The sequence below is a fragment of the Lytechinus pictus genome, chromosome 1 (assembly GCF_037042905.1).
Source record: "Lytechinus pictus isolate F3 Inbred chromosome 1, Lp3.0, whole genome shotgun sequence".
Taxonomy (NCBI): domain Eukaryota; kingdom Metazoa; phylum Echinodermata; class Echinoidea; order Temnopleuroida; family Toxopneustidae; genus Lytechinus; species Lytechinus pictus.
The window spans coordinates 27078198-27100377 of record NC_087245.1 but is presented as its reverse complement, the minus strand read 5'-3'; the positions used below and the strand labels follow the sequence as shown (position 1 = coordinate 27100377).

General features: G+C 37.3%; 1 protein-coding gene across 2 annotated transcripts; it reads left to right on the top strand.

Annotated features, from left to right (window-relative positions):
- The first annotated feature begins 40 nt into the window (after nt 1-40).
- Nucleotides 41-22180, top strand: LOC129260156 (tubulin delta chain-like). Of its 2 annotated transcripts, none has more exons than XM_064099365.1 (12): nt 41-400; nt 2037-2143; nt 3166-3258; nt 12665-12729; nt 13646-13783; nt 14299-14440; nt 15015-15191; nt 16207-16302; nt 18012-18084; nt 18886-19027; nt 19631-19791; nt 20181-22180. In XM_064099365.1, the coding sequence occupies exons 2-12, from the start codon at nt 2055-2057 to the stop codon at nt 20250-20252; spliced, it is 1248 nt and encodes a 415-aa protein (XP_063955435.1). In that variant the 5' UTR covers nt 41-400; nt 2037-2054; the 3' UTR covers nt 20253-22180. The 2 variants fall into 2 exon arrangements, with proteins under 2 accessions (XP_063955435.1, XP_063955431.1); XM_064099361.1 differs by having other exon boundaries at nt 58-400; nt 13646-13792; nt 20181-22033.

Here is a 22180-nt window from a genome sequence, read left to right as displayed (position 1 = left end):
TTTGCTTGGCCTATAGAGCGCCCTTGAATAAGTCTACGTTAGAAAAAACAAGACCACATTGCGAATTCGACCTTAATCAAAACTCAAGAAACTCCTGAGAAACGTTACCGTACTCCGCGCGGGATTCGATTGAAAGAAATCGTCGAGGAGAGATACATTTTGTCGACCAACTTTATTTTGATCTAACGTTAGGCCTACCGTTAGATGTCCCAGTTTTTAACAATAACTTTTTACAAGGGTCTTTTATTTTTTAGCTTAGCCCGCCTTGGCTTAGTTAGGCTTTATAGCTAAACCAAAGACAAGTTATCATCAGCTCACCAGCCCAGGTCGCAGTGCACTCAGGCTCAAGGTCTGGAGAGCTCTGCATGCCATTCGTCTTCTCCGCGTGTGATTGTCCCTTGTGAGTATGATCATTTTATGAAAATGCCCCAGGGGTCAGCTGATGGAAGGATTCTAATGATTCAATAGTGTATTTTAGCATCGAAGCTGAAGCTTTGCAGACACTTTCTACCAATCAATGGACATTAGTTGATTATTAGACTTTAGACTTAGTTAGACTAGAGGTCATTGTCAAAAGTTGGTGCACAAGTGCTGGATCTGGATTAAACTCTGGATAGCACACGATCAAATTTTGTAAAAATTGTAAATGTGTCGTTTGTCCAGACTTCTGTTTTGATTCACCGATTTTTGACAAAGGCTCCTTTGTTGAAAGGCTTTTGACAAATTATCAGCGATTTAGGACTAACGTTAGGCCAATAGAGAATTTAAAAAGTGTCTGTGAAGTGAATGCTAAAACGGTGCAAGACTTGAATTCTTAAAGAGTTTTAGCTTTGGAAACAGGAACTAACTTTAGTAAAAAGTAGCTTGAAAATGAACTTAGCCCAAGCATAGGAAATCTGTTGATGTCTGCCGTGACTGAAATAGGACTAGTATTGACCGGTGGACCCCCTTTAACTTTTACGTAAGATAAAATAATTGGACTTTTTTTTAACATGAATTTTAGACAAAGTTTGAGTTGATATTATTTGTCTCCGGTTGATTGTTCCCAAGTGTGCTAAAATCTCCAACCTATTCATTGTTTTACTGCTGTAGTATTTTTCATTACCAACCACCCTGGACTTGTCAGGCAGGTAAGGCTCAGCTAATATGGGTAATCTCATTCAGGAAGATCTCATTCAAGCAAAAAAAATAACATTTTATTTTTTAGGCTACTTTTCACTTGTAACCTACTGCCTATTAAAAATCTGCAATATTGGATGAGCTTTAAACAATTTTATGGAAATATGGGGATTTTGAGGGACTCCTTTCTTTTTAATTTTCCAGGGCTCCTTTGAGCGTTTCAAAGAATTTATATCTGCTTTCCAAAGCACTGTATTATCTGCTGAAACTGAGGATGATGAGTTGCCAAATAAGAAGTCGGCAGTTCTGCTCAATCAGAGTGTTGATGGGGATCAGGCCTGTGAGCAGGAACAGTGTTTTAGTGCACTTTATGGGATACCTGAGATTCTATTAGATTACTCAGAGCAGTGTTAACTGCATCATTAATGACAATCCACGATCACTGTTGGAGAATTGGATGAGGTAGTCTAATGCATAATCTTCCATGGAATAATCTCATGGACATGGGGGGCGGGGGGAGGGGTCAGGGGTTACTGCCCCACCTAAGATTTTTCAAGTAGTGAAATTAAAAACAAAAATTGTGTTTTACCTGATATGCATTTTTTTTTCATGAACCATGTTTCTGGGCTTGGATTCTTGGATCAAGTGTGGATGTGCAGGTTGCCTTTATTTCTGCCTAATCCAATGTCAAGATAGAGTCCACCACCAGGTAGATGTGTATATCAGTTTATCATGAAGTTTTACCTTCTGAAGGTTTCCATGGTGAAGAAAATACAAGAACACACTTGTTGAAACATTGAGTTTGGGTGGTTTTTTTTCAGGACCAACACATACCCGCAAAAGAATACTACGTGGTGTACTGTGAAGGTGTGAAACCATTACATTCTTATCATGATGTTGTTTTTTGTTTGTTTCAGTGCAATTAATTACCCAGGATGTCGACTGTGTTTCTTCATGTTGGCCAGTGTGGCAACCAACTTGGCCAACAGTTCTGGCAGCTTGTCCAACAGGATGATGAAGCAAAGTAAGACAATGCAATGGGTGATCCCAAGTTCGGTGTTGACCTTTGGGTGTTGGTGTTGGGTATTTTACATCTAGGCAGAGGTGGCAGAGCACCTGAATAAAAATGAAACTCGCCTTCGGATAATTCTCCCTATGTGTCGGGCTGTATGGTGGTTGTTTCATAGAGCTGTTCGTAACTTGCGAGCGGCTTTAGAATGACTTGGGACTCTTTTTAGGAACTAAGACAATGTTGGGTATCACTTACCACAATAAGAGGTCACCAGTCATTCGTAAAGTCACTTACAACTTACGAACCGCTTTATCAAGCACATACCAGTAATGTAATTGGATAAATGTTGGAGCTAGTGAAGGCAATCTGGCGCCTGTTCCATAAAGATTATCAACTATGGTAACTTTACAATTATGGCAACTACCCTCATAGAAACCTTGATAGTGATTGGCTTCTAAGCCTTGTTACCATGGTAGTTAGCTAGTTGCCATGATGACAAAGTACAACAGCTGTAAGTCATTTTAATAGGGAAAAGGGCCCCTGAATTGTGGTTCCAACATTAGCACTAAAACCAGCACAAACACTGATCTCGAAATCACCTAATGAAAACTTATTACCATCTTTAGTATTTAAGTCTACTTGAGGCTGATGTTTGCTGTGTATGTTGATCTTTTTTTTGGAAAAAATGTATTTCAGGATGAAGCCTAGTGTAAAACAAAACAAAACATTAACAATTAGGTTATCTTTAGTTGTATTTGATTGTAGTACTCTAAAAAAAGTAATTCCCAAATTGATTAGATCAAGGAAATAAAGCACAACATGTTACACAATTTGGCAGTAAATATTGTTTTTTTTTGCAAGTTTGACTACATTTAAACATCGATGGAAGCTTGAATGCAGACTGAATTGCCATTGATGTATTACAATCCCCATTGGTATAATTTTTTTTTTCGATCGTCATACTCACATTTAAGAAAACTATGTACATCACCAGTCTGTATTTTTTTTTGGTTGTCATTATCATTCATTTGCAGATGTACTTTTTACCGGAGAGATCAGAAGCTTCCCTCTCTTCATGTCGATACAGAAAAGAAAGTGATCGCTAAACTTTTGAGAAACAGTAAACAGTAAGTTTCATTTGTAAAAACATCCCAGTGTTAATGCTTTCACCTACTGAAGATAATCACCAGGAGGCACTCTGCCCGTATGTATGTCTATCCCAGCCTCATCTTCGCTTTTTTCATTCATTTTAAAGGACAAGGTTTTGAGGACAAATACCGTAAGTAACCGTCTATTAACCGCACCTTTTTCTCGGCGGGATAGAAGCAAAAGTCGGGGGTGCGGTTTATCCACGGTGACGGGTCTGAGCCAGCCCGTCGTAACCCCTCCCAAACAAAAGACATCTGCCAGTTCATAACACATCGAGTGGCCGGGCGTAGCCGCCCAGGGCAATGTCGTTTAGAGGGGTATGAGCCGCGGGTAATGAGAAGCGATTATAACAAACGCACCCACCTTCATGACACTAATTTTGACTTTATTCTCGGTTCAAAGCAGCGAAGTTCCCTGGCTAAGTTCAAAGAGAAGCCAAGCATACTCGGTAATATTTTGTCACAGCTGAGCTGAGCGAGCGCGCGAGAGTTGAGTTAGCTGAGCTCGAGCTAGCTTGCGTTGTATTGTGGTTACAGTGCGACTTAAGCTGGCGCTATTCATTTTAACCCTCGATCCCCTCCAAAGTCCCGTTTCGCGCCAGCTTATTTTTTCTTTCCTGTTTGCTTTTCATAAGATACCATGTACACCACGCAACGAGAGAGACGGCACAATGCAAATTTCTTTGTTTCTTGAACCTTCCTGTAATCCCGTATCCAAAGACATCGAATGCTAGACAAATTCTGAAAGTGATTGTGAGTTTGTGATGCAAGAAATGTGAATGTTTCTTCCTCCTACGGCGGGAAAGACACAGATCATTATTTGATAAGATGTACTGGTACCGTATCGTAGTTTGCAATGTACAAGAACGGCAGTGCTGTGTGTGTGTACACTGTGACTGTGAGGTGAGTGAGTGTGTAAGTGGCCAATATTGTCGGGACCTTGCAAACATTTGTAGATGAATTGATCAAGAAGAACAGCAGATTTCCGCATACCGGTAATCTCTTTGGATACTTTGAAATCTTTAACTTAGTTTTTGTTTCTCCGTACCTCAAATATAATGTGAGGATTTTTTTTATTTTTTTTATTTTTTAGTCCAAAGTTAGGGGTGCGGTTAATCCACGGGTGCGGTTTATAGTCCGTTGCTTACGGTACTGGCACTCATACGCACGTTTCAACTCAGTTTGAGAATTTTTTAAATCAGCTCCTCACAAAGCTAAACGATCCCTTTAATTTCACAAAACAGTTATATGCACATCATGGCTGGTATGCCAATGAGGAGACTATGACGTCATCCACTCTTTATTTCTTTTGTATTTTATTATATGCAATATGAAATATTCGTATTTTCTCCTCTTTGTCAAGTGATACAACGATTAATTCCTCCCTGAACATGTGGAATTAGCATTGTCTAATACTATATGGTTGAGTCATGTTGGTTCTTATTGTCAAATCTATAAAAAATGAAATATTGTATAATTCAAACAATAAAAAACAAAAGACATAGTGAGTGATGGACATCATAGACTGACTCATCTAGTTGTGCATATCACTGTTTTGTGAAAAATAAGCGAAATTTTAAAATGCCATAACTTTCTTATTTTACATCCGATTTTGATCAAATTTTCAGCATTATGCTAGTTTGATTTTTCTCTATTTATTCAAGTCAGCATTTTCCTGTGGTGGACTTCACTTGACCTTGAACTTTTCATTTTTTCTTTTTTATATTCTATGAGTTCTATTTCAATTTCCCATTATCTACTCTTCTTGCAAGGAGGTGGGGATGTATTCATAATAACAAGACAACGGTCAATGGCGACAACGGTCAAACAGATTTAGACGACATACCAACAACAATGATGCATCCCCCCATTTGGTTTTTAATCTCTCATCCTCCCCTCTCTCCCAAGCAGAAACCTCTCTTCTCTCTAAAGGGCTCAAGTTTTGCCCCACGCCACCAGAAGTTGAACAGATAGCTCTCAGCCAAGACCTCTCTACATTCTATCACAGGATACGTCTCAAAGAGTTTTTTTTAGATGAACCCCCTTCTGATCCTGAGCCCTTCTACCGGAAAAGCACATGGAGTCCACCCAAGAAGCCTGCAGACAAAGGATCAGCCGTCGTCGTTATGGACCGCCAGCAGTACATCGATGAAGCCATGAAACATCTCAATAATCGATCTCACTATGCACTCCTTGATTCTGACCCTTCTTGTAATTTCTCCCTACAGATCCAATCGACACTGAATGACATGAAAGAACACAAGCATCTCTCCGAGAAGGCCCACAAATTTCTCTCTCCTACTAATGCTAAACCTGCCCGCTTCTATCTCCTCCCCAAGATTCACAAACCTGGCAACCCCGGTCGACCCATCCTCTCAGGAAATTGTTCCCCAACAGAGAACATCTCCCTTTTTGTTGATTACCACATTAAACCCCTTGTCTCACGTGCACCCTCTTACATCCATGACACTCCAGACTTTCTCAGGAAACTAAATGACATCAAGGACCAGATACCCGAGACTGCGATCATCAGCACTTTCAATGTTTCTTCACTGTACACCAGCATTCCCCACGACGAAGGTATCCAAGCATCACGTGAAGCCTTAGCCGCCAGTGGCCATTCCAGTCCCCCCATATCCGATATCAAATCTCTGATATGTCTCATGTACTAACAAAAAACAACTTCACATTCATGGGCAAGCACTACCTACAGATATTCGGTACAGCAATGGCCACCCGGATTGCTCCTTCATTCGCCTGTCTCTTCATGACCAAGCTGGAACAGCAGATGTTAGATTCAGCCCCTGTCGCCCATGGATTTGGTGGCGTTACATAGACAACATTTTCTTCATCTGGACCAGGGAGGAAGATAGCCTCCATACATTCATTGACCACATCAATTCCTTCCACAGGACCATCAAATTCACTTCTGATTTCTCCCAACAGGAAACCCACTTCCTTGATGTCACAGTCCAGAAAAAGCCTAACGGTATCACCACTACCCTATACACCAAACCCACAGATACCCACCAGTACCTCCACTCATCCAGCTGCCACCCCCGTCACTGCAAAACCGGCATTGCTTACAGTCAAGCCCTCAGACTTCGCCGTATCTGCTCCGAGGACCCTGATTTTTCTTCCATGCCAGGAATTTGCAGAAACATCTCTGTGCCAGGGGCCACGGGGCCAGGGCAGTCCAACTGGCAATTAACAAAGTTTGTTTTCTCCCCAGATCTGAAGTTCTCAAACCAAAAAGTGACAAGGAGACTACCAACAGAATACCGCTTGTGACCACCTTCCATCCCAATCTACCCCCTCTCCGCAAAATCCTGTGTGATAACCACCATATTTTAAACACTTCTGATCGTCTCCAACAGGCCGTTCCCGATACTCCCCTTCTAGCATACCGACGCCCACCGAATCTCAGGGACCTCATTGTTCGTGCTGAAGTGCCCTCCCTCACTAACCATTCTTCTCCTATACAGCATGGCACCTTCAAATGCACCAGCAACAGGTGCATCATATGTGAAATACACATTCACGAGGGCGACACTTTCACCAGCAACTCTACCAGCCTGTCTCACCAAATCAAGGGCAACATCACATGCACTACCACTAATGTTGTATATCTCATCACTTGCAGAGTTTGTAGGGTTCAATACATAGGGGAAACCTAGACCACACTCAAGAAACGATTCTACGGGCACATATCCACCATCAACACAGCAAAGCTGGATACTCCAGTTGGCCGCCATTTTAACCTCCCCAACCACTCCATCACTGACATGATGCTACAGGGCATCGAATCTTTAGGTACCCGCTCTGACTCAGTCCGTACTAGCAGAGAGAAGTTCTGGATGAGACGACTTCGCACCACCCAACCTCATGGCCTGAATATCCAAGAGGGGAACGACTGATTATTCTTTCCTATCCACTTTCAATTTATATATACATATAATTTTTCCCCTCAGCTCTTTTGAATAGTTACATTATAGTTTCTTCCTCTACTTTCCTCCCATATCTCATACAAGCACAGCTCCAATTTTTCCTTCCTTATTCAGGCGATATAATAATTATTATATATTTTTTTCTCCACTCACCTCTTTTAGATTTACCACATATTTATTTTGCTTATTTATATGTATACTATGGTTTCTTCATAATACACCCCCTCTCTCATACAACCTCAGCTTCTATATTTGCTTTTACCTTAGGCAATTTGCTTCCTCTTTTTCACATATACAGGTTTTTTTTTTCTACTATATAGTCTTATGTTTTTTTCCCGTCACACCTAGCGGATTACAATATCAGTTACACCATATGTGTATTTATATTTTTCTTTTTTGGATATTTATATTCATATCACTTATAGATACATATTTACACTTTCCTTCTTCTCTTAGTTTGTTTAATGCTTTATCATATATACTTATATGTCTTTTGCACATTATCAGTTGTTCCCCATTCTTTTCCTTTTTCCCCCACTCTTATGCACCAGTTTATTATGCCTTTGTAACCTGTTTGACCCACCTCTCAATAATTCTCTTGTTATTCATCTCTTCCTCAAACCCTCTATCACTGTTTTGTTCCAGATCCTGTTTGATGTTGCCTGCCTCATTATCTTAATCCCTCTTGGCTTGAGGTCTTTTACTGGCCTTACTTACACTAACTTCCCTTTGTGTCTGCCTACTCCTTTTCTTTCATCCCCTTCACTAACCTGATTGGTCTTCTCTACTCACTAATGCCCCTTTTGTCTCCTTGTTTCTAGTGTTGCTGTAGCTTGTCTGTGGTCTATATTATGGTTGTTCCACTTTATATGTTTGTCATTTTGCCTCCGACGAAGATTCTGCTAGGATCGAAAACTTAGGCCCCTTTTGACTTCATAATAACAAGATTCACAATTTTGCAGGAAAAAATGCAATTTCTTCCATGTCCCTCTTGCTTCTCCAGCCCATTTCTCTTCTTCTTTCTCTCATTTCATTCTTTCTCTAATTATCATCTTTTCCTTCATTTCCTTCTCTCTGCACCTTATTTTCTTCTACTTTTGATTATGCTCTTTCTGTTTCTCTCTATTCTCTCCTATATGATAGGAGGAATGAGTCTGCTAAAAAAAAAGCTACAGGGATTTCCAACTTTCTCTTAAAACTTGTGGTGTTTTTATTTTCAAAAGAAATGAGATTCAAAGAATATTTCTTTTGAAAAACATCACAACAATTATTCATGAATAGATATGTGTATTAGGATAAATTTTTCATTCACAAAGTCATAAACCATATAGTAATTACCAACGAACGTAGAGGGCAGCAACACACGGCAGTGTTGCTTTTAGGAAGGTCCACTCGATACGCGCATACAAATGAAGTGCGCGCACAATTTGGTAGGCATGCCAACGAAACCATGAACCGACGCAATACATTCAGAGATTAATAACAAAATAGAGGTAAAATAACAGATTATGACAAGACTAAATCCCAATAATAGAAATAGAAAAATATAAAAACAATTGACATAAAATGTACCACATTTCAAAATTAAAAATATTACCAGATTATTGTCTTTTGTTTTTTTAATTCTTCAGTAAACAGGATTGATTTTGCCATCAAATAAACCAATCTGCTAATTTCACCCCGATTTAGTCAAGCTCATTTTGTGACCGCTATTAAGCTCCGCCCCTCACTCAGCGCACTTTTTTAGTAAATTGTAGCGTTGATTTTCTTTTATTTCCTCATTTTTAACATTTTTACTTGATAGACTTTTACAACAAATATCACGCATAAAAATATTCAATATTTATTTCTGTATTTTTCCTAAAATATTACGTGGTGGTGAAAACAATTTCATGACTTTCGCATATCAACATGATAACAAATATACGTGAGGTTGAACATTCTTCATTCTTCAGCAATACATTCAGAGATTAATAACAAAATAGAGGTAAAATAACAGATTATGACAAGACTAAATCCCAATAATAGAAATAGAAAAATATAAAAACAATTGACATAAAATGTACCACATTTCAAAATTAAAAATATTACCAGATTATTGTCTTTTGTTTTTTTAATTCTTCAGTAAACAGGATTGATTTTGCCATCAAATAAACCAATCTGCTAATTTCACCCCGATTTAGTCAAGCTCATTTTGTGACCGCTATTAAGCTCCGCCCCTCACTCAGCGCACTTTTTTAGTAAATTGTAGCGTTGATTTTCTTTTATTTCCTCATTTTTAACATTTTTACTTGATAGACTTTTACAACAAATATCACGCATAAAAATATTCAATATTTATTTCTGTATTTTTCCTAAAATATTACGTGGTGGTGAAAACAATTTCATGACTTTCGCATATCAACATGATAACAAATATACGTGAGGTTGAACATTCTTCATCTATGTTTCGCTGCACCACATTAATGCGCCTACACAATCCAGCAACAGTGCCATCGCTTGAGTGCAAGCGCCATGGCTGACCGCGCCAGCGCCCCGGCCGGCCGGTCGATGCGGAGGTAGGATACGGTTGGCTGGTATTTGTGCATGCTAATTTGCACAAATTAGGATGAAATTATGGAATGAAAAAAGTAGCTGTGACATTGACATATACCTTCGTCTCTTGATAGTTCACAAGTCAAGGCCCGTCAAAACATATATGGCTCGATACCAGATAATTTTGGTCTGTTAATTAGGTCTAACTTTAGACTAGGACTTACCTGGGCTTGAGCTTGACTGGTGGCCGTATTCGAGCTCTGCCTGATGTCTTGCAAAAAAGTTGGGTCGGAATCGTGGATATCGATTAATTCTTTTATACTTTCAGACTCCGATCTACACTGTAGGGGAAAATTCGGATCCTAACCTTGATCATTTATCGTTGCAACTGGCAGTTAGTGCCACATCAATGACAGATTTATCGTTCAAGTCCATATCTGGCTAAGTCAAGTAGCGTCTAGATATCCTGCCAGTCCTGCTAGTGCGGCCAGCATTGCATTTGCGCAGTACGCGCACCGATGTGTCCCGGAAGTTTCGGCGCGGCTATGCCAGAAGATCAAGGTATTGGCTCTCGTGTTGGCTGGTGTAGCTTTGTAGGGGCAGCGAAATTAAGCAGAAAAGAGGTAATTCAATGTCATCAGACTATGTATGTTTATTGATGGGCAAACAACAAGAATCATGATTACGTTTTGTCTTAATTTTTTCAAAAAATAAATGAACAGTTATTAAAGAATATTTACATTATTTCGTGGAGTTTTCAGTATCCATAAAAAATAGTAAAATTGAACAAACGAAAAAAAATCAACTCTACAATCTACCAAAAAAGTGCGCTGAGTGAGGGGCGGGGCTTAAGTGGTCACAAAATCTGAGCGGAGTGGACCTTCCTAAAAGCAACACTTTAGTGTGTTGCTGCCCTCTACGTTCATTGGTAATTACCTTGAAACTTGAATAAGTTTTACATTACCTGACAAGAAAACACAATTTCATCACAGAACAATAGGCTATGGGATGCATTTACATGATTTCCACAGAATATTATGTCAACAGGTGTTTTCCTTTTCCTTATGTGTACACAACTTGGTAGCACTTAGTTTGAAAGAAAATAATTTCTTCACTCTTTAATCCCGATGCCTGATTACTGTACAACATAAACTCAAATGAAAACAAAGATGAGTGAAAAGCTTCATTTTACTTCCATCAAAATATTATTCTGTCTCATACACTGTTGAGTATCACTGTATTCAAAGGAAGAGGTTCTGTCTTCTGTAGCTAATTGCTCCTCAGCATCCTGTAACTTCTTAACTGCTCGTTGGCCATGCCTTGCATGACCACAGGTTCTCTTTGTCCATAGATTGAATCCAGCTTCATCAATGGATATATGAGCTCCAAGTTGACCCCGGTGTTCATCATCCCAACTGAAAACTCCTTCCTGATTCTAGTGATCCTGTCGCTTTTCCGCTTGGCCAGTGAGTCTTCCAGTTTCATCATTGAGAAGAAATTGCATTCAGGATGGTTGACAGTGTCGAATATGAAAAATAAATGTCTGAGCTCTACGTTGATCTGTAGCAGTGTGAACTCTGGATGTTCCCATCCGATTGGCCTATCTGTAGCTCTATCCCTTGTTTCATTAAACACAAGTCTGTAATGATGACCACCGCATGCCACCGAAATGACATTGTTCCTTGCCTCTTCTCGGCTGATGATATGGTAGTCTGTATTATTTTTCTGAGAAGCATACGACTTCCACATGGTCTTCCCCCCTGCCTAATTAAAGGTATCAAATAAGTGCTCCTTATCTTCATCTGATATCTTTATAGTGTAAGGCATCTTTTCCATTTGCTTTCAACTGGCGAGTCTAATCTGAATTACCTAAATGACAATTGATTTACCTATTCAAGACTTTATGCTCTAATGCAGGATTACATATATGTAACAATTTCTATTTTGCGGACAATTGAGTTCTTTATCGAGAGAATTTCTCTATTTATTAGGACATTTGTTTTGCAAAATTAAACAATAGAAAAAAATCTAATGCGTGGATATTTGAATTTCCTGTGTACATTTTATTCACATGTTAAGATATATTACTGGATAAAAGAACATTTGATGTCCGTTTGATATTTGAATTACCTAGTACTAGGACACTTTCTCTGACTCAGCAGATATTTAACCTGGTTATGATGAAATCGTTTATGTTTTTATTTATTTTATTTTATATGTCTTCTTTACCCAGGGTAGCCTGTTCAGTGGTTTAGACACTTGTCAACCAGGGCCCTACACAATATATACATAAAACAATCAAAAGAAAAAATTATTTATTTGATTTTGTTTTGCATTCAAGTCCTGAAGTATCCATTTAAAATACATTTTTGCTTATGTTTGCTTGTGAGACAGTGGGAGTGATAATGATCTGGATAATTTTTTTTTTTTTTTTTTGGGGGGGGGTGGGGGGTCATGTTGTTGCATACCTGCCTAGTGCTTTTAATAAGTAGGAATATTCCTATTTGGGGATTAGAAAATTGCTATTTTAATCTGTTTGTTCGTACTTCCATGATAAATAAATTGCTGAGTATTTGAAGGAAAATTTAAGAATAGGAAATTTCTTAGTAATTTGTTACGATTTCTTGGCTGTCAGTTTTTACATGTACACAAAATAGCTTGTTCTCACAAAAACTGATGAACTGTCTTTCTGATAAAATGAAACAAAGCTCATGTTTTCATATGGGAATGATAATGACTTGAATGGATGTGGGGGTAACTTAAAAGGTCAAATGTTGTAAAGGTCACTCTTTTTGAACTACTTTACTCATTGACTACTTGAAAAGTAGACCAAGTGCTTGTAGATCAAGTGAATATAAACTATAACACGATAAGGCAAATGTCTCTTTCTCTGTTTTTTTCAGACTTCCTGTAAGAGAGAAAAATGTCATCTTGAGCAAACAAGGCAGAGGAACAAACTGGGCCATGGGTAAGTGCCTTATAAAGGTTACCGTGTGATTGAGATATAGGGCACGATTTTGTAATCAAAGCGGCCTATTTCATTTTTCCGTATAAACGAGTGGAATGATCATATTTCTAAATGAGAGTGATGATTAGAATTTAAATATTGAGGTGTCAAATAATTTAAGGTGTTAATAATTATTAAGATGTTAAATAAACTAGGATTAGACAACGTGGGACAAGACTAAATTAAGGTGTTAAATAAATTTTCTAAAAATCATAGTTTATCGTATCAAAATTTAGGGCTGAGTCAAAACATTCAAAGGCTGTTCAAATGACCATTAGTGCATAAACATTTACCTATTTTGATAACCATTTAACCGTATATTAGATTTATAGACTCTATCTACGGAAAAAAACCCACAGTTTGTATCTTTATATCCATGAAATGGCCATCTGTTTTCCATATTTCCTTGAAATTGTTTTGATGTAGTTGGAAAGTATCTAGCAAATGAAGTATATTCACCTTTTTCTCTCTGAAAGATCGTTGTTTGATGTTACACTCTGCCAACACCTTGAAAGTCTACTTATGGCCAGGTCTACGATATGTAGTGGTTTCGGTGTGATATTAATAGTGCACCTCAGAATAGAATATTTCTAGATAGATGGCGCTTTTCAATGCCAGTTGTAGTTATTATTGTTATTATTGTTATTATTATGTTCTGTTATTTGTACAATGTTTATACTTATGTTTCGTTCATGTATCTGTTACGATGTTATGTTCACACCTATGTCATATATGCTATTGTTACCCTGTATCTCGTTCGACAAGAACTGATATCCTGGGTTTATATGTTTATTACCTTTGTTATATGATTTATATGATTTATCAATAAAGAGGTGATTTATAAAACAAAATGATTTTAATTCTGATGTGGTTCCAGGTTACCACGGGACATCCACCAATCCTAGTGAGAGTATGATTGAGGTTACCCTTGAAGTGTTGAGGAAAGAGGTGGAACGATGTGATTCATTCTGTGGAACAGTTATGATGCATAGTCTCAGTGGTGGAACAGGATCAGGTTTGCAAAGTGATTTATCTATATCTATGGGACATAAAGCTGTTATCATATTTAGATTTTTAGAGGATTTACTGATAAGCTTTCAGAAGTTGACCTTCCTGAAGTTGGATATTTGCCTGGGGGCCGTTTCTTAAAGTTGTTTGTTAGTCAAGAGTGAAACTGGTGATCCTTTCTTGTGGTAAATGATATTCACCATTAAATGTTCATTGATGATTATTTAGCAGGTAAGAAAGGTTCACCAGTCGTTCTTAAAGTCATTCTTAAATTTGCGAACAGCTTTTTGAAACACCCACTCGGTCGCAATAAATTTGACTTTGGCAGAGTTACCTGTATTAAATTTTCATACTTGGCAATGATACATAAATAGCTTAAAGTTATAGCAAAACAACTGGTAATCTATTGTAATCTTCATGGGAAATATTTCAGAATAGTCAAAATCTTTACAGCAAAATATTAAGTGTGCATGTATTATGAAATGTATGAATTGTTTGTATTCTTTTAATATTTGATTGAAGGCCTTGGTTCTCATCTGTGTGAGGCTGTGCGAGACACCTACCCAATGGCATACATCCTAGACGTAGCTGTAGCACCCCACACCCAAGGAGAGAGCCCTCTTCAACATTATAATAATCTGTTCTGCCTTGCTTGGCTTCAAAAGTAAGTTAAGAGTAAAACCCTGGATAATATAAGGATACTAATGAAATCCACTACAGATGGTTAACTTGATCTTCATAAGTGTCTCCAGCTACCTTTAAAACATATCCCTTATGAAAATTAGATAAGCAATCTTATCAGGGAATATTACTTATATAAATGCTTTATAATTATTTTCTTTTAATTTTGCAAATGCAGATCAGATTTTGATATTATTCTGTGTTTTTAAAAGTTTAGTGTGTCTGTTATTGAAAGAACAAAAATTATTTTAGAAATATATAGGAAAGTGCTTTCATATTGTGATTTGGGAACTCTTAAGACTACTTTATTTAATGAGAATTTAGCTATGATCTGCTTTATCTTCGCTGTTTATATCATCATCGTCATCATCATCATTAATAATCATTATCATCATCATTGTCTTAATTTCTTCAAGAAGTACAGACATATAATTCTGTATTTCTTTGTAGAACAGATAAGTGGCAATGATAATGAGAGTAATGATGATGATAATGATGATGATGATAATAATAATTTCATTCTCATTACCTACTTCGATTGTTATCCTTTAATCTAGATTTGCAGATTGTGTTATCCTGTATCATAATGATGAAGTTTTGCATCATCTCCAAGGCTTGAATATCACCAAGGGCAACCGTGATGCTGCGAATGTTGATATCAAAATGATGAATAAGTACATCACAGACTCCCTGGCAGGTTTGCTGTGCCCCATTTCAAGCAATACAACAAGAAGGTAGAGTAATTTGTGCATTTAATATAAAATGTGTGCAAGTAGCGGCTGTATTGTGATATCACTTGTATGTGTTAATGCTGAGAGAGTTATTGACCATAGTGTACTCAACATCATGCATCAATTAATAACAGTTTTCTCTTTCAAAGTGATTAAAAACTTCATTTAACCTTGTCTAGGCTGGGGTATTTTGGGAGATCATATGGCCGGGAAATTCGATGAATTTTGTCGGGAACTCTTTTTAGATCATAAACGGTGTAAAAGAAATCCATTTAGACCAGCAAAACCTAAAATAATCATACATTTATGATTTTTGGTTGAAAACACAATTTGCATTGACTTTGTACACGAAATCACGTTTTTTAGCAAATTTTGGTCTGACATGGACTTTCAAAATGTTGCCTAATTTTGGAACTGCGTACCTGGGCGTCTCAAAGTTGGTCTCTGAAGTTGCGCAAGACTTAAAAGTAAAAAGTCAGCGAGTGCCACGGTAAAAAAATTCCACGCGGCGAAGATATTGCGCGGATCGTGATTTATAGTTTTACTGACTTTCCTTTGCTTTTGAAATTCTTACTCGAGGCCTGTGCTGTCGTGTAGAGATCTCTATTTGAAAAGGGAAAAATAGTTGACATACAAGCATCTCATGATAAAGAACGTTGGGGGGGCATATATATTATAAAATGCATGGATTGTAAATAATGATGATGATTATAATGATGATAATGATGATATGATGAAAGTGATGGTGACAATGATGATAATGATAATAGGCATTTTCATAGCACCAGATATCAAGAAAATTCTGAAGTGAAAAGCTATTTTAACCCTGGCTTTAGCTCACTTCCATCGTTGAATGCATTAATTTGCACCTGACACAGTATAAATAAATTCATATTTAAAAAGAATTTTTTTTTAGTCTCTGAAGTAACGAAGATGAATGTAGTCCTTTTTGGCATTTAGGTCTTCCTATTGATATTCCTTTATCATTCTGATGCAGTTGTCTTTTAATTCCCTGCAGTGGTATATCTAGTGGAAATGAACCATGGGAGTTGTTGAGATCTGTGTCTCCGATGCCTGCACATAAGTTTCTGCATGTCTCCCATGTAATGAAAAGGTGAATAAATCTTGTCTTATGTGCAGTTTGGAAGATGGATACAGATTCACTTAGAAAGATTCAAATATGCATGCTGGTATTTTATTAGTGTATTGTATTAGTTTAGTTTAGTTTACTCCAACGATGTTGTAGGACTAAGCCTGTTCATCGATCAAAGTATAATTTCTATTGCTGCTCTCCTTCAGACAAAATTAGATGCGCTACTTATGTTGGCAGGGAGGGGTGGCAGGGGTATCGTAGACAGCAAAAAATTCCATGAAAACACATGAGAATCGAAAATCACTCAAAATCATAGGCAATCTTCTCCCAATGCTTATCCAGTCTATTCTTAAATGCAATCACTGAACAAGCAGTAACTACGTCTTCTGGGAGACTGTTCTACACATCTATCACTCGGTTAGCAAAGAAAAACTTACGTACATCAAGATACAAATATCTTTTCTCTAGCTTTAAGGAATGACCACATGTTTTACCACCATTTCTCAGACAGAAAAGCTCAGAACTTGTATCATAGTAACCATACAGATATTTGTACATGTCAGTCATGTCACCTCTTTTACGTCTGTGACTGAGTGATGGCAATTTTTTTGTATTAATTCTGTTTAATGCTATTACACTGTAGGAGTGATGATTACATAAAAGCTTATATCAGGGGCAGGCGCAACAGGTGGGGGGGGGGGAGGGTCCAAAGTCTGTTTTTGCTTCACGTCCACGTTTTCCATGGGAGCAATTGTCTTTAGAGCAAATGTCATGGATTCCTATAAGAGCAGATTAAAAAAATATTTCATAAATAAATTTATTTGTTGAATTGTTTATCTCACCTGCATCGTCTCATCCCACATGGTCTAATCGTAGTTTGTATACAACCAGTTTGTCTACTTACTATTTGGTTGAATAATTGTAATTTTATAGCCCATTTACAATTTTGTCTAATTGCCAGTAAAGTTTTACCCATTTCTTCTGATATTCACTTGGTCTAACACCACTTATGGGGTGTTACAAGAAACTTGCAATTGATCGCAAGTCAATTTTAGGTCCAATAATCAATTGAAATTTATGCATTTCATTGCACAGTTGCAATTGATTGATGGTCTGCTTCTTGCATCAAGAAGTATAAATTGATGCTTTAGTTAAACTTGATCCATCACCTGGAAATTTGCAGCTGAAATTTGCAATTGATTTCAAATATTTTCTTACAACACCCCCTTAGTCTATATTGTTAGATGAACTAATGAACTAAATTTTCATTTTACAAGGTAGAACAATGATAATAGGTGGTGGTGGTGATTTTTTTACCTGATTGCTTAGAAAGCATGAATGCTTGTAAGCAAGCAATCAGTGGACCGACGGCTTAAGGTCCTCTCCGAAGGACCTGGTACTGAGGATTAATGCCTTACCAAAGGGCACTAGCGCACCAAGTGGGAATCGAACCCGGGTCACCGGAATACGAATCCCCCGCTCTACCGACTGAGCTACCGTGCCTCCAAGTAAAAATTAGACCAACCATGGAATTAGACTAATTGGGTATTAGGATAAGTTTAGTTCAAACCAAATTAACAATAAACCAAATGCATTTAGCCCCTGTGGCAGTGTATCTGAGAAGTATACCAATTGCTTGTAGACCAATGGATATAAAGCACTAATATCACTTATTAGTTATATTCAATTATTGTTGAGTGATGACTGTCCTATTTTATATTTTTAAATAGTAAATCCACATGGGAGGCAATGACTACCAATCTAATCCAGAGTGCTGTCAGATACGACACAGATGGACAACATGTATCCTTTTATCTAGTACCTAACTGACAGTCAGAGCCCCTCATGGCATGTTACTACAGCATGAATTGCCTGCTCCCTTTGATCCATCCATGGGGCTCTTTTGTAAAGCTGCTTGTAACATAACTTCATGCATGACATTTGAAGCTTTCTTGTGTTCAACAAGATATCTTTGAGTTTTCCGTTTCGTAATATAATAGAAGTGCTAGTTAAATAATAATGATAATCATAAAACCCAACAAACATTAGATTTTCTACACAGATGCTTGGAATCAGGATTTTAGTCTACAAAAATCAGATTTCAACATCAGCTGATGGGAATCAAAATGATTGAGAATCTGATTTAAGCACCCTAGAAAGGGTCACAAGTTGTGCGAAAAGTTATAAAGTTATGCATTTAGTTGTGCGTAACGTACAAATAGCTTTGTGAAACGTCGCCGTTTAGTTCTAATGGCTTGAATTCTATGATGATTATTTTTCTCAGCGAATCATATGGCCCATGTTCAGAGGCTTGTAACAGAACTAAACTGACATTCAAAACCCAAATTTGTGTTTTCTGTCATGTGTATACAGTATTCGAGTGGCAATGTTATTATGAATCAATGTCCGATTCCCTATACAGTGTGTGGGACCTTTCTGAAAATATTTGTCAGGATATGAAAGGTTTTGGCACACTTATGGCCTTAGCAGTTCATGAAGTGAAATAAAAATGAAGAAAAATGGGGGTTGTACCAAAGGATTAGACTATTTTCTGGAATTGCTCCAATATTAATTTCCTTGACTGCAAGGCTGTGTTTGATTCAGTATTCTTCGCTTGCATCACTGGTAGCAGTAAGAGGAGACCCAACATCTACCTTTATGACCAGTCTTTCAGTCATTGAGAGAAAACTCAAAGCAGCTCTTGGCTTTGTGGAGTGGAATCCGTTCCCCATTGACTTTTGGATAGGTAATTCTTGTATTCATGTGGAATCTATGGCTTTCTTGTTTCATTCATTTTATGTTTATTTTTAATGCTGCATGTTGTTGGAAAAGATAGGCTCTGAGTTCAGATTTGAAGGTGTCAGGGCTGTTACAATTAGGAAGTTTGGTCATTTGAGGGATTTAAGGACATACAGCAACTTGAGATATTGTACATGTTTACAATTTAGTTTGTGGTATAATTCTGTTTCAATTTTATTATAAACGCTCGTTTAATTTTTTTTTTTTTTAATCCTAAGTATTTGCAATCATTGTATATTGAATAACCTGTAACATTTTATATCTTACATCACTAACAGTAAGTTAGAGTTTATCATCAACAAATGCCTTTGCACATCTTTTGTTGTAATTCTTATTCAGCTTTTGATTTTTTGTGTGAAAATTTTTCCAAACAGCAAGAATATACTTAAAATAGTTTTCGTAGAATCATTAGTTTTATCAGTTGATTATCCAAATCCTTACACTAATTAAGATGTAATCTTGTTATCATTTGAAGTATTTTCTGTCTCATTCCATAGACATCTCAGAAGATTAATTTTGAATGTCTTGATTTGTTTCCTGCATGTTGTAGGAAAGCAGCAAGGAGTTTTACCAAAGGACACGTCTTCCATGACCATGTGTGTGAATACTAGTAGGATTGTGAGCATGATGCAGAGGGTACAGTCGAGAGCACGTTCCATGTATGATGCCAGAGCTTTTCTACACTGGTACCAAAGATACAGCTGTGATGAGGCAAGTATACAAGGCCCTTGAATTAAAAGAAAAAAGTCCCCATCTTAAAAAAAGAGTTGCGATTGATCCAATCGAGTACACCTATATCAAGCTATGATAATGCATTACGATAACATGGTAGGGGTGGACTGTACCAGAATGGAAGAAGAATCAAGCGAATAGATTGCATACATCATTTCTGAAAGTTTTTAGACATCATGTACTGTATACTTCTGTATGCATCATTGTTTTGACCAAATAAATTGCTCCTCTCTATAAATATAATGAAAAGAGATATTCCCTATATCAAGATTCATGACATTGATGGATTTTCATAGATGAGATTGATAGTATCTTTAAATACCTGTAATATTTGTATCATACAATCTTTTCCTTGAAAAATCTTTTAGACGGAATTTGAAGAGGCATTTGCAACAGTGAATCAAGTCATCAGGGACTATGAGAGTGCTGCTGAAGGTTGAGGAGTGATGATCAGAGACAGAGATGGTCCAAAGCCAGTCTGGTGGTTTGTTAGTGATTGGAGAGTCATCAGAGACTATGACAGGGCTGCAGAAGGTTGAGGATCAATGAGCTTAGCACTGGATGACAGAAATGGTCCAAAGTAAGTCTGATCATATCTTGTTAATAAGAGAGAGATCAGATACGAGACAGCTGCTGAAGGTTGAGGATTGATGATCAAAGACATAGATGGTCCAAAACAAATCTGGTGGTTTGTTAGTGATTGGAGAGTCATCAGAGACTATGACAGGGCTGCAGAAGGTTGAGGATTAATGAGCACAGCACTGGATGACAGAGATGGTCCAAAGTAAGTCTGATCATATCTTGTTATATGAGAGAGATCAGATACGAGACAGCTGCTGAAGGTTGAGGATTGATGATCAAAGACATAGATGGTCCAAAACAAGTCTGATGGTGTGTTGGTGATTACAGAGTCATCAGAGACTACGAGAGGGCTGCAAAAGGGTGATGATTGATGAGCACAGCACTGGATGACAGAGACTGTCAAGAGCAAGTCTGATTGTGTGTTGTGAGATCAAAGAATACGAAAGTGCTGCTGAAGGCTGTACGTTGAAGGATTTATCAACACAACACATCACAGCAGAGTGCAGAAATGGTCCGTACAGGCTCAAGTAAGAAGTGTATGAGTGGTAGGATATACAAGTTCAGAAAGAAATCAGAATAATTATTATTTGGAGAGTGTGTAATTGACCTTGCTTACGAGTGAAAGGGGGAAAAAGGAGGAAAATTATCTAGTAGTTTGTGATAAAGTTTGTTTCAACTTTATCAGACTGGGCTGATGGTATAACAGGTTTTTCATGGATCAGGAATTCCTGAAAATCAGAGTCTATGTCACATTCTTCTTGAAAGTCTTCAGAAGGATTTATTCAAGATGTGTTTTGAAAATGTCAGTCACCACTCTATGTTTTTTGCATTAGCCCTACAATGCATTCATGGTACTTACTTAGGTCAACTTTATAACTCTCTCAAGCAGTCTCCTTTTTAATGATTTTTTTTTTACAAGCATGGCTAAGAATAAGCATAGCATTTATGACATGAGATCAGTGAATCTTAGAGATTTGTATTGTTTGATGTCATAGCAAAAGTCATGCAACTTTGAAATGATGTTATGACTTGTAAATTTGTAGCAACGTAGTACCCATCTGAACCATCTAAAATTGTACTTGCAAGGTTAACAATTGCCAGTGTGATTCTCTCTAGTGAATTAGAACTCTACTCTGAAACTCTTAATACTTGATACAGATTTTACCTCCCATCCAAACAATTCCAATCAGGTATTATATTTAAATCTTTGAAAAAAATTTAGGCCAAATCTATCGCAACAGAAGTGCTCTCAGTTGGCATTCAAGAGACAAGTTTCATAATGTTTTGAATTCATGCATTTTTATTCTCTACAAGTAAAGTACTTTTTACCTTGTAGTTCCCCAAATGGGACAGTATTCACAATGTCAAATTTGGGAGATATGCCACTTGCATGAACATGTCAGCTGTTGCAATGCTTGATAATCACCAACAAGCTTTTTAGTACATAGGGAAAAATCATTAGGAGATCTTGCATTAAGTATGAATACATTAAAACACTTTGAAAATTTGATAACAAATTCACATTAAACACAATCATCTTGGTATAAAAAGCGAAATCACTGAGATTTTTTTTTCTTTTTTTTTTTGCGTTAGGCATACAGTTTCCTGATATACTTTTCTTTATTATTATACTTATGTTATGTTATGTTATCTATGTAAATTCAAATTTTCAGATGCGTTTTTCTCAAATTGGACTTGCTGCACATAAAGTGGTATAAAAAGTTAGTGCTGCATTGGATCATCCTAGTTTTTTAATTCTTGTAACATCAATGCTGAAATCAATCAC